Source organism: Panicum hallii, chromosome 3 (assembly GCF_002211085.1).
Source record: "Panicum hallii strain FIL2 chromosome 3, PHallii_v3.1, whole genome shotgun sequence".
Lineage (NCBI taxonomy): Eukaryota > Viridiplantae > Streptophyta > Magnoliopsida > Poales > Poaceae > Panicum > Panicum hallii.
Genome location: NC_038044.1, coordinates 58,052,576 through 58,065,655, shown reverse-complemented (window position 1 = coordinate 58,065,655; position 13,080 = coordinate 58,052,576). Strand labels below are relative to the sequence as shown.

General features: G+C 43.6%; 2 protein-coding genes across 2 annotated transcripts; one reads left to right on the top strand and one right to left on the bottom strand.

Moving 5' to 3' along the window:
- Window positions 1-5,962: 5,962 nt before the first annotated feature.
- LOC112886184 lies at window positions 5,963-7,716 on the top strand. Its single transcript, XM_025951995.1, has 2 exons — window positions 5,963-6,109; window positions 6,194-7,716. The coding sequence occupies exon 2, from the start codon at window positions 6,269-6,271 to the stop codon at window positions 7,559-7,561; it is 1,293 nt and encodes a 430-aa protein (XP_025807780.1). The 5' UTR covers window positions 5,963-6,109; window positions 6,194-6,268; the 3' UTR covers window positions 7,562-7,716.
- Window positions 7,717-8,579: 863 nt separating this feature from the next.
- LOC112883887 (protein cornichon homolog 1-like) lies at window positions 8,580-12,506 on the bottom strand. Its single transcript, XM_025949145.1, has 5 exons — window positions 12,136-12,506; window positions 11,088-11,269; window positions 9,771-9,893; window positions 9,099-9,206; window positions 8,580-9,020 (listed from the first exon to the last, which is right to left on the bottom strand). The coding sequence occupies exons 1-4, from the start codon at window positions 12,208-12,210 to the stop codon at window positions 9,137-9,139; spliced, it is 450 nt and encodes a 149-aa protein (XP_025804930.1). The 5' UTR covers window positions 12,211-12,506; the 3' UTR covers window positions 8,580-9,020; window positions 9,099-9,136.
- Between the last annotated feature and the right edge of the window lie 574 nt (window positions 12,507-13,080).

Genomic DNA, 13,080 nt, shown 5'->3' with positions numbered 1-13,080 from the left:
GCTCTGGAGATTGGCAACATGGGAGGGGGTGAGTATTTTGCTTCTCACCAGTGATTTGGTTCTAGTAAGGAATTTTTAAGATGGAGGGAGTATTTTGCTTCTCCCTGAGATTATTATGCCAGTGATGGTTCTAGCAAGGAATGTCTGGATTGCTGACCAGTGTGCAGATTTTTTTTGTTTTTTAAAAATTTTAACCAACATTTTGCTTCTATCTGAGATTATTATGCCAGTGATTTGGTTCTAGTACGAAATATCAGGATTGCCGACCAGTATGCAGATTTTTGTTGCTTTTTTTCTTTTTTTGCCAACTTTTGCTTCTTGAGAATATGCCAGTGATTTGGTTCCTGTACGATATGTCTGGATAGCTGACCTGTCTTGCAGATTTTTGTTGCGTTTAATTTCGTCAGTCCACTCAAAAGACAGACTTAGAAAATTCAGCTTGCAGTTGATCTTGATGCCATGTAGATAGGCTCTGAAGAATAGACAAGTACTAGACAAGTTGTCAGATCAAAATACTGCAATGATGTGTAAAACCATACCTTAACGTTGGTCTATCCGGTGATGCTTATGTGACCTGAAACAGGGACGTGGAGCCCCTCTTCTCGTTAAATGATGTATTGGTGATTCTACTTTTTTTTCCCAATAATTCGGTCAAAGATTTTTTTTCTTTATTCATGTATTAATTCGGTCGGATCCTAACTAAGATAAGCTTCCTTATGTTTGTCAAATTCAAAATTAGTTAGCACAACTTAATTCCTCAAATCGAGCACGGATCCTAAAGCGCCCGGATATGGCTCGCCTAGAAAATGAGTAAGAGTTCCCACAAACTTTGCATCAAACTGTCCGCGCATACGCAATCCGAAAAATAGATTCCCGACCGTGTTCAAAACAAAGGCATGAATTCGCGATGATGTTTAAGTGCAACCACCAAATGCCCCAAAAGATGGTCAAACGGTGTCCAAATTCGGTGCCCACCAACTCTTCGTACCTAGTGGCCTCATAGTAACGTTTGTATAAATATCAGGCAGTGATCTACCACCGACTGTCTAAGTACATAGGCAAGGTTAGGCTGTGAAGCCATTTCATCGGAATACGGAAGTTTTAGAAATAATAGGATGTCTGACCCAAGGCACCATGTACGAAAGTTTCTTACAAGTATGATACAATAAATCCTACAATGTTCCTCCACAAATCTTACCCACCAAAGGGGCGCAAAGGTCATTTTTATATTTGTTCTTGAGCACAGAACGGTTACCGCGTGTACGCTCCTTTTGTGTGGATGGGTGGAGTGGATCATGGTCATTCTGCATGATCTAAGACAGCTTTGTGCGCCCCTGACCACACCGGGGTTGGTGGCGCGATGAGAAAACGCTCTAGTGGGTAGGGGCACGTCCAGAATTTGGACGGTGGGTATTTAGAATTTCTAGTATTTCAAATATTTTTTAACAGCCCAAAGTACATATTAGTAGCACACATAATTGAGTACCGACAATATAAATTGTTCACAATTTAAAATTGTTTAATATATAGATAATAATAAACGAACTAAATGATCTTCGTCACAATGCATCTGATCTTCGTCATAATGCATCTGATCTTCAGATGACAAGAGCCTTAATTGAGCTGATATTTTTTTATTGCCAATATTTTGTGCTTCTTTTTTTTCTTGAGGTTGTGCCGGCGATTTAATTAGTTGTAGGAGAAAGGTCTGGATTGCTGACCTGCCTTGCACTTTTTTTTTTTGCTGCGTTTGATCTCGTCAGTCCACCGAGACCGGGAAAATTCAGCTTGCGCTTGATGTCATGCTGATGAGCTCTGGAGAAGACAAGTACTAAACAGAAAACAAAAATAAAAATTCATGGCAAGGAAGTCAAGGCTACGGACCGGTGACCAAGTTGTTGTCAGGTCAAAATACTGCAACAATATTGTAAAATCACATCGTAGCATACTACTAGCGTGGTAGTAATCGGTGTACTGAGGCTGATTTTGGTTGGGCTTTTGCACCTGTTTTTGCTTTTGCAAAAGCCAAAAGCCAACCAAAGGACTTAAACGTCCTAGGTGCTTTTGCACAAAAATAGTTTTCACTGTAATACAAATGTAAAAGCACCTCCCCCTGCTTTCAGTGGCTTTTGGGAAAAAATTACCCACCTGCCACTGATTATGAAAAAACGGTTCATTCTATCCCACCTCCCATCCTCATCCGCACTATCCCGCCTCCATTCCCATCCTGCACCCCCCCCCCCCGGGCGCCGTGCCGCCTCGCCCGCCGCCCCACCCTACCCCACCCGCCGCCACCCCGCCCGCACCGCCCACCAAGCCGTCGCGCGGCACCTCGCCGCCCCACCCGCCCGCCGCCCCACCGCCCGCCCCCCGGCCCGCCGCCGTCCGCCCGCCCGAGGCCGCGCCACCCCGACCGCCCCGACGCCGCGCCGCCCCACCCGTCCCGACATGAGTATTTCACACAAATCCGTGATTGAGTGTTTAGATATGATATCATATTTGAACAAACATTTAAGCAAGTATATTTATCTGTATCAAATCCAACTTAATCATGCTGCATGCAAATTGATTGGAAAATTTTTGTTTGGGTCAAAAATGGGTGACAAGGCAGATTGGGGTGAACTTTTTTTAGGCACTTTTATGATGCATGTAAAGAAGAGATAGAAGCTGGGAATAAGCTGTTGGGAATTTTCACTACTATCGGTTGGAAGAATCTTATATTCAAGTTTGTAGAAAAATCTAGTGATAAACGTAAAAAAACAATTGAAGAATAAGATAGATGCTTTGAAAAAGGATTATACATTTTTTATGGAGTTCAAGGATCTTGCAACTGAACTTGGATAGGATGAGACTAAACAAACTGTGGACTGCTCGGATGAATGGTGGAATGAACACCTTGTTGTAAGTGTAATAATCTGATTTTGATATTTTTCCACTAATATTTGATATATACTGTGCTTTGCTGATTTTATTTCATATTTAATTTCAAAGGTGCAACAATAAAGAGAAAGTAATCAAATGCTCTCATTTGAAGTTTTGAAAATAAGATCCAAAGTTTCTTGACGATATGTATTATGTGTTTGGTAAGGCATATGTTAGTGGGTCTTCCACATCGTGTCCTGGAGATATATCGTCTGATGATGTAAGTGATGAGGATGAGGATATGATACCAAAATCTGTAGAGAATGTTGAAAAGATAAAAAGCACAGAAAAAAGGAAACGCAAGGGGGCATCCACTGGTGCTGAAGAGAAGGATGAGAAGAGCCCTTTCTTTCGTTTGTATAAAAGCGCTTGCCAGAAGATAGAAACTGTTGCAGAGAAAATCTCTACAAGTGTTGAAGCATCATTTGCTCCTCCAACCAACCATGTTCCTACCATAGCAATGACTATGAAGATGGTGAAAGAATATGGAGTGGAAAAAGAAACTGCTCTAATGTATACAGCCACCTCACTTATTGTGAAGCCAGATTTTAGGAAGGTTTTTAGCTCTTCAGAAACAATTAAGGGAAGGCTCGATTTGATTAGGACGGAGCATGATAGACGCCAGTGATTTCTTGTTTTCATGTTTTAATATTTTAATATTTCAAATATCTGAACCAATTTGGCATTTAAAATACTAGTTTTTATTATTATATTATTATTATGTTCCGTTGAACCAAAAATATTGGTGTTCTCCTGTAGATGGATGAAAAATTAGCAGATATCACCAAAGAAGGGTAAAAGGGATTATTGATGCTAGCTGAACTAGCCCACATGCTGCTATTATGGGAGAAATGGGGAAGATATACAATGAACGGTATTTGCACAAAGGTGATTATAGGGAAACGACGGAAACTGGAATTCAATGGGTGATGAGGTGCATGGATCATCCAAAATATTTTTATAAGATATTTCAGATGAGCGTCGAGATTTTTATGGCGCTTCATGACTTGCCAGTCTCTACCAATGGATTGACCTCTACCAATAATGTTTCATCCATTGAGTCATTGGCGATGTTCTTGTGGATTATCGGAGGACCACAATCATTTTCAAAAGCTGAAAATTGTTTCACTCGGCCGCTTTGGACAATCCACATGAAATTTCATGAAGTGTTGAAGTATATGCGCACGTAGCTAAATATAATATTGTTCCGAGAGATCCTACTTTTTCTACAGACCATGCAAGAGTGAGACAGAACCGGTTTTGGCTTTACTTCAAAGGTTTTGAAGCAATAGATGGTTCACATGTGAAAGTGATAGTGCAAGTGGATAAAGTGGTTAACCACACGTGTCGTCACGGATATACATCTTAGAATGTGCTAGCAATTTGTGACTTTGATATGAGGTTCACCTTTGTTGTTGCTAGTTGGCCAGGTGCTGCGCATGACACGCATATCCTCAATCATACATTGGTAAATTTTCCTTTATTTCCCGTGCCTCTAAAGGTAAAGGTATGCATGGTACATCATTTCCTTCATTTTACGTTAGTTGTACTTGTATTATTTATTTTGTTCTCACTTGTTTACTTTTATAGAAAAATAATATCTCGTGGATTCGGGCTATCCAAACCGAATAGGGTATTCGGTATCTTGCACCTTACAAAGGAAGCACATATCACATACCCGAATTTCGACATGATACAGGCCCTCCTCAAAGAAAGTATGAGGTGTTCAATTTCTTGTATTCATCCTTTCAAAATGTGATTGAAAGATCTTTTGGAGTCTTGAAGCAGAAGTAGCGTATTTTGAAGAGTATGCTAAGTTTCTCACCTCGTACTCAGAAGCATATAATTATGGCTTATTTTGCTTTGCATAATTTTATCCGTGATAGCAATTTGCGTGATAAGGAGTTTGAGAGATGTGATGCTGATGAGCAGTATTTGGTACCATCTATAAGTGGCACGGCATAAATACAAGAAGATGGAAGTGAAGAGATAGAGAAAAAGATACCATGAATACCATTCGTGATGAGATTGCTGATGCTTTGGTTAGTACGAGAGGAGGATAGTTACGTTGATATACATCATAATTTTATGAGCTATTTACCTTATGTAATTGCTACAGTTTTATTTATGCAAACCATATGTATGAAAAACTTAGAAAATTTAATATTTTTCTTTTCAAAAGATACATTTACATACGAAATAGTGAACATATTATGTTTGTACGAGTATTTTGGTATATATATAGTCCCACGAACCTTCAGAAGTATTACAGATATTTCATGCACAACACACACAGTTTCCCACAGCTCACAGCTGCTCTAACCAAATGATCTTCCATTTTCCCACAACAGCTTTTTCACAGCAGATTTTTCACAACACACAGCTTAGAGCAGCTTCTTCAAAATCCGCAGCCCAATCAAATACACCCTAATTTCACTCGTTTACTGTTGATCCATCCCCTGACCCAACATGTCCTACCAGATCACACTACCTTTGAGAAGCATCTTCTACACTTGGGCCATCAATTCACAAGTCCGGTCACACGCAATTCCGAAGAACAGGAGTGTCAGACAGTGGCGTGAATTCAATTCGTGATGGTGTCCGGGTGCAAGTGTCCCTGACCGACAATCCAAACTCGCTGCGCCTGGGCCCAGGGCCCTTCGATTGAATGCCCTCGCAAGACTGTTCAACAAATTCAAACGTGGGTCGCCGGCGGGCCCCGCCGGGCAGCCAGCCAGCCAGTCAAATGGCGCGAACCGCGCACCTAACCCCTCCCGCCAACCACCAACAGACCCGCACCCTCTTCAAATCAGGTCCCACCCGCGTGCTCGTCGTCTCCCCTCTCCCGCCGTGTTTGACCTCCTCCTGCCGCCGATCTCTGACCGATCGCCATCCACACCACGCCGCGCCATTAAAGAAAGAACACGGGAGCTGCTGCTGCGGCCTGCCTGCAGCCACCGACCGCCGTTTCCCTTTCTTGACCCGATCTCGCCTCCTTCCTACCCGGGCGGGCCGGCCCCAGTGACGCAGGCGGCGGCCTGTTGATGCACGGCAGGATATATATATGCGTAGGCGAGACCAGTCCACCCAGGAACTTGCAGGAAGCAGCCGCGAAGAAGACGGCGAGCTCTGCTTGGCGGCCATGGCACGCGGCGACTGAAGCGAATCGGCGCGGCGGGTGCTGCCGGTGAGTTCCTGATGTCCCTGTGCTGGTCGGTGTTTGATCGATCGCATGGACTCAGACCTGAAACCATTTTTTGTTTCCCTGCAGATTTACACTTCCTTGAGAGTTGGAACAACTCGCTCTGCTCGACGGAACAATCGGCGCCTTGACACCTGGTCTCCCATGGAGGTGCAGATGGCCGCTCAAGTTGCGAAGTCAGCGGGGCGCAGCACGCCGCCTCATCATCACGGCGGCGGCGCGAAGGCCGTCCCCGGCTACCTCAGGCCGGCGGCGGGCTCCTGCCACCACGTCTGCAAGTACGGCGGCACGCACGCGTTCGAGGACAAGGAGGCAACGAAGAAGCCCCACCCGAAGCCCCGGAAGCAGCAGCAGCCGCCGCCGGCGGCGGCCCCGGAGAGCCAGAGCAGGGTGATGGTCAAGGTGCGGTCCGTGTTCCGGCGGCGTGTCGGGGACTCCAGCAGGGCTGCCGAGAAGGCGTCCGCCGCCGCAAGCAAGGCGACGGGAGCCGGCGATAGCGTGGAGTGGAAGGACATCGTGGCCTACGATACCAAGGTTCCAACCCGTGGATCGTCTCCGCAGCCTGATAAAGTCTCGGCCCCTGTCACCGGCTCCGGCGATGCCAAGAAGAAGGACGTGACGACGAAGGGGAAGAAGTCACACGGCAAGGCCAGCAAGATCACAGGACAAGTGGATGCTGCACAAACCACTCAAGATGAAACACTGGAGAAGAAGAGCACAAAGCCTCCGAAAGGGAAGAAACCCATGGCGGCGCTGCTCGTCGACAAGATGGCAATTGATCAAGAGCTGCTCCACGGGTACCAAACCCTTTCCCCATCCCTGATGCAAAGCCGGGCAAGCCTCTTGCGCGACCTTGAACAGGAGATGGTTCGTGACGGAGCTGCCAATGCGAAATGGGAAAGGACACCGTGCTCTCTTGATGAGGAGGAGCTCGCCGCCGCCGCCGCAGCAGAAACGAGCAGGCCGATCCCGGCGCACCGGCGGGTGAAGAGCATGGGCATCGGCAGCAGCAGCCGGTCGGCCCGGCACCCGTTCGCCCGGCAGGCGAGCAAGAACTCGTCAGGCGGCTTCAAGCTGCGCTCCAGCAGGAGCACCAGGGCGCCGACCCTGCTGGCGGAAGAGGAGAAGCCGGCGAGGCTGAGGTCCCGGAGAGGCGAGGATGCTTCGTCGGGGGGCACCGGCAGAGGCATCCAGCTCAGGATCAGGAGCCTCCGGCGGCGGGGTGTAGGTGGGTCCGGTGGGGCAGGCGCCAGCGCTGGATTTGTGGTGCCGGCGGTGGTGCTGAGGCACCAGAAAACGCTGGAGAAGAAGAGGAGCCAGAGGCTGTACAACAACCTGATCGAGGAGACGGCGAGCAAGCTCGTGAAGGCGAGGAAGAGCCGGGTGAAGGCCCTGGTGGGGGCCTTTGAGTCCGTCATCTCCAAGATCGCAAAGTAGCTAGGAAGCAGCAGGCATGTCTAGTAAGGCGTGGTGCGGAGTTTGTTGTGCAAATTTTGTTGCTCTGGAGTGAGTTTGTACTCCTTGGTGGTTCACTCAGGGCTGAACTGGAGACTCTGCAGAGATGTTTTGAAAGTTTTTTGATCATGCATTCAGCCATCAACCTGTTTATGGCAATGTGAAAAACAAGTTCGGCTCTTAAAAAAAGTTTGTTCAAAGAAAAAGTAATCAATGTCGACTAGGTTTTGCATAAATATTGATGATACAAGGCCACTTTGGATGCTATGTTAGCACAAAAATCACGTAGATTACTTCTATACCAGACTCCTGAAAGTTTGTGGGCTAACTTTTGTGGTTCAATTACTGGTGTAACTCAAGTTGAGAAAAATATGGATGGTCAAATAAGACATTTTCCTAAAGAGTGCAATTGATCGAACGATCCAACTAGACGACTAGTGCCTATTTATTATACGGATTAGCAAGTAATCTGTGATCTTATCCTCAAACGACAGTGTTACTCAGTTGTCGTCTGCTTGACCAAGCTGAAAGTACAATCCATGTCATCTGCAGCTCATAATACATGGAGTCATGAAAATAACAGAAAAGTCAGCATTTAAACTTTAAAGATATGGCATTATTTTGTTTTGGATCCATGAACTCCAAAACAGATTATGTGTGCACCCTCGACCTACCAAAACAGTTCACTCTAATTCATCTAGAGAAATTAGACTGCTACATATAGATGCAGATGCTGTATAACCACACACTAATTGCATGGCAGGTGACTGAGCAAACCACTCAGGAAGACAGTTTATGTGTGAAAAAGAACAGTTTTACTTAGTTTGAAGGCGCAAAATGGATATGCTGACGTTGAAAGACACACCAAAGCCATAGTGAAAGTTGAAAAGACTGTCTTACCTACAATATAACATATACACGGCTTGACTTGTGACCTCTTGGCCAATAGCTTTTCCATGAACAAACAAAATCTTGTCACAGGAAACTGTACACGGCAGGATAAGATTCAATTCATCTTGATATTGAGGTCCCAGGGCATACAAATTACTGAATCGTGTAAATGAACACCACATTTTATCAATCAGTCGTGCACAGATAACGCGGAGCTGAAATGAAATACAAGAGCAGCACTTGGATTCAAGTACAAAAGAAATGCACAAGCACAATAGCCTCCCCAAGTCCCAAACATGTGATCATTGCCAGCCCAATTTACAGACACGGTCTTGACAGACCAAACTAGTGAAATTCATACTACATCAGGTTTGTGAGTTCTGTTTGATGGATAAAAATGAACAGTGAGAATCTGAGACACCAGATTAGCTCCTCCAGCTATTGGGCATGAGTTGATCTTCATCTTGTAGCTTGGGCAAGGCATTCAGTTATGGTCTCACTGGTTCCTCCCAATTGTGTTCTTTTGGGCTTCCTTTTGAAGACTGCAAGTCTGCAACCCAACAAGTTTAAGGTGTTACAACATAAACATTTTTGTCTGCCAGTGCCAGAAAATGTGATATTGAAATACCTGCTCCCATGTGAGCTGAGACAAGTTGGAGGCAAAGTCTAGATGGTCCTAGTTTCTACCAGATTTACATCCTCGTCGATAAACAGCATCACAGCTGTCATCACAAGCCTGTTAAATTCATGAAGAAAATGTTAACTATTAGATTATGCAACATAGCATTCTTAGTGTTCTAAGACAGCATTAAACTGGCAGGGAATTATATGAACATAATCTGAAATAAGTAATAATATATGGAAATAATCAATCTGCCAATACCACAAAGCTACAGGCCACAACCAATATTAAGTAAGATAGGTAAATGTAAGGTCACATCTACAATACTGAATATATTTACAGATTTCAACTATTGCTCATGACCACTCATAAGTTTAAAAACATGGTGTAAAGATAACCTTGTATTTGGATTTTCAAATACTAACAATCACTACCAACAGGAATTTGAAATTCAGTATATTTTCTGGTGAGGCAACTCAAGCTAACCTACATACAAACATTATATAGAAACTTTTGTCCTATAACATGGAAGGGCCAGTATGAGGATGGCTATATAAGGATTCAATAATGATCGAGGTGTTTTTGAATAGCTGAGGGGCAGAGTGAGCACTAGCAAATAAATGCATACTGTACTACACTTCCACAAAATATATTAACTTAAAAAATTAAAAGCCAAACCTGTAAATAGTAATAATAAATAGGCAGAAGTAGAAGGCAAGCTTGATCATTCTGTACTTCTTCTCGCCATTTAATTGTCTAAAAATTTCAGTGACATCTACCAGATGTTTCCGAGCCATGAACCTGGTTAGAAATACAATTATATGATTCTGGTTTATTATCACCAAACAACTAACATGAAGGCACAAGAAACAAATACGAACTTAAAATTTACAGATTAGGTTTGTTATATAGGCAGACATTAAAAGGGAATATGCAAACACAAACCTTGTTTTGCTTTACAAAAAGCTTATTACACAAACTAATAATAATCATTTAGACATTACCGCTTGGCCAAAACTAAATTAGAAAAACCTCAGACATCCCACTAATATAAGTTCACCAATTATGATCTGAACTAGCCCTAATGCCATAGAACTAAACCAAAGTCTCAATGAAGAAAAAAGAACTCAAAATGGACTAAAAATTCGAACTGAGATACTCCTGATCATCTATTTCAGCCATGAAAGACCAACAATTGGATGGCCTACAAGGCTACAACCCTGCATAGCTGTCATGGCTGTTAAATTACATAAAGGGGGGGGGGGGGTGGATTTTCTATCCACATGTAACAATTGAAAATGGAGAGATTTCCTTTATTCAATGGATTAAAATCAGTTATTGTACCCAGACTAGAATTCTGTTACACTATATCCATACCTTAACAAGAACATACTAAGATCCACTTTCATTAATCATAATTGTTAAGAGGTTAACTATATGTGGAATCAGTGATACATGCCACTTGCTGAATAATTGCCACAAAAATATCATCAGATGTTTTTTTTAGCAAATAGTGGTGAAAAGGAAACTTTTCATGTTGACAAATAAAGTGCAAATGGCAGCTTCGGGGTTAATGTAGTCATATTGCAGCAATAATGAAAAGTTACCTAGCTAACAAATTTTGGTATTGAGGCTACAAAATCTGGGCAGGTGTAACACTATACCAGGTGCACTACCTTCTCGACTCTCAACACCTAGAACAATATTTTCAGATAAGGAAGTGCTGCAAAGCCAGAGAAAAAACGGATGGCCCAGAACAAGAGGAAAACTACAAATTCTCATCCGAGATAAAAGTATAATACCGTCATCTCGAAATCCTATAATTGATTATCTTACTTAGCTGTTCCATGAAGGTTTCTAGATAGTTTCAAAGTATTATTTCCATGTATAGAAAAACAATCAAGAGGTGAATCCAGCCATGTACTGCATATAGTATCTAATGATGAAAGAACTATGCTAAAATTAACATAAAGACTGAAAGAAAGTAACACGTACAGTTTCACATGGTAGTACGTTACAGGTGCCATGACTAGAAAGGGGAACCAATGTAGCGTCAAGAGGAAAGAAGCGCACAGGGCTGCTTGAAGTGAGTATTCTATAAGGACCACCGCGTTGATGCGAGATGATGAATCATACGGGTTGATATAGTCATACTCCAAATCAGACAAACAGATAAGCTGGTATAAAAGCAGAGAGCAAAATCAGTGGAATAAATCAACAAGATTGGACAAGCTACTAAGAAGGCAGGCTGATTGGTGCATAAATTACTACACTTAAGAGTCTAATTTGCGTATTAAAACAATCATAGAATGAGGAAATTCGAAGAGTGTTGGATGCATCAACATATAAAGCCTAAAACTCATGCTAGTTGGCAGAAACATATTAGTCATTTATTGATGTGGTGAGCCTAAAATATCACTGATCAATAATGTTGAATTTGAGCTCTAGATACTACAGCGATGATAATGCAAAGTGCCACTAACGACCAGGCTGGTTTCACACCAACTAAAGGAGTATACTCATGGCATGTATGATTACATCCACCAAGTCCTAGCAGCCAGCACTAAAATTCCAAACTGAACAATAAGAAGCTTCAAGTAGTGCAGTAGAAACATGTGTTTAACAAGATACAAAAGCCTTAGCCGAAAATTTACCATATCAAAGCATAGAAACATAGATACGGTTATATCTAACACAAGAAAGTTTGAACATTCTGGACAAACATATAGGGCGCTCCTGTACAGAGATGATTTCTCTTTGCGACTCAATACAAGAACATAGTTGTCAGAAATCCTCAAGGACTACAAAAACGATTTGTCTGGCAGACTTCAACTCGTCCCCATCCTCGAAGGTATGAATGACACTACAAGAACGGCACCGTTGACCAAACCCGGCATGAAATTCCGTCAAATCACCACGAACTCCCGGCAGACTTATCCCGAAACCGGGCAGAAGTTCGCCGGTTCCCCGCAAGATTTGGACTGGATTCGCCGTCAAAGTGTGAACTTCTAAGAGATGAAAAGGGGTTAATCGTCGGGCTTGCCTGGTACGCGGTGAGGCCGATGAGGACCATGACGGAGGCGAAGGAGAAGAGCCACAGGATGAGCTCCACAGACATGGCTGCCGCACGGGACGAGTAATCCTCGAGAGCAGCTCGGGAGCAATCGATCCAAGAAAGCTGGCGTTCCGCTCCGTCTGCTTCTTGGTGGAGCTCCGGAGGGAAGGGCCCTAGACCAGCCCGGTCGCTCCGTGCCCCGCGCGGTCACAATGGGCGCTGTGGCCGACGGACGCGGGAGAGGCGGCGGCGGCGAGGTGGGGAGAGGGGAGAGGAGCAGGTGGGTCGCGGTTGGGTACTTGCGTGCGAGGGGTCGGTCAGAGGGTACAGACTGCCATTCGAAGGCAATGGAAAATTCCCTTGCTGCTGCTGACTTCACAAACCCAATAATGTTTGGCCTTTGAGCCTATATCCTGTTAATATGTTTCTAGAACAGCTATAGTTATTTTTTTTCGAGAGTTATTTCCAAATTTGATTATTACTTTTACACCCATATTTTCTTTTTTCTACCATTGGACTACGAAAGCTAGTACCTATTATCTTCTTGTTGTCATATTATGAGTTCATCACACTTGTTGTCATATTGTGAGTTCATCACACTTACATATTCTATGCCACGATCTTTATGCTCCATCTGTAAGCATCTTATTTTAAACTTCCTTATAATGTGTTCAGTTTGGAGATAGGTTAGGTATATCCCAGATTTTAGGGTTGAGTTGAATCAGTTCTTATTTGGTTGGTAGGATAGGTTAAATCCAATTTTTTGTTTGGTTATAAGGATATAGATGTGGATTGATATGGTTATTTTTAACACCGACAGGATCTTCCTGTAGGACCCACGTGTCACTCTCTTCACCTTCTACCTCCTCTTCCTCTTCTCTCCTCTTCTTGCCCACCCGCATCATTCGCCCGCCACGCCGTGCCATCCCGTCA

Bases quoted from the DNA above. Each gene is read 5' to 3' on its own strand.
- LOC112883887 (XM_025949145.1), bottom strand. From the start codon at position 12,210: ATGTCTGTGGAGCTCATCCTGTGGCTCTTCTCCTTCGCCTCCGTCATG. The intron at 11,270-12,135 runs GCAAGCCCGACG...CTTTTATACCAG, and splicing joins TCGGCCTCACCGCGTACCAG to CTTATCTGTTTGTCTGATTT. The intron at 9,894-11,087 runs GTACGTGTTACT...ATTTCTAACCAG, and splicing joins ACGTACTACCATGTGAAACT to GTTCATGGCTCGGAAACATC.
- LOC112886184 (XM_025951995.1), top strand. From the start codon at position 6,269: ATGGAGGTGCAGATGGCCGCTCAAGTTGCGAAGTCAGCGGGGCGCAGC.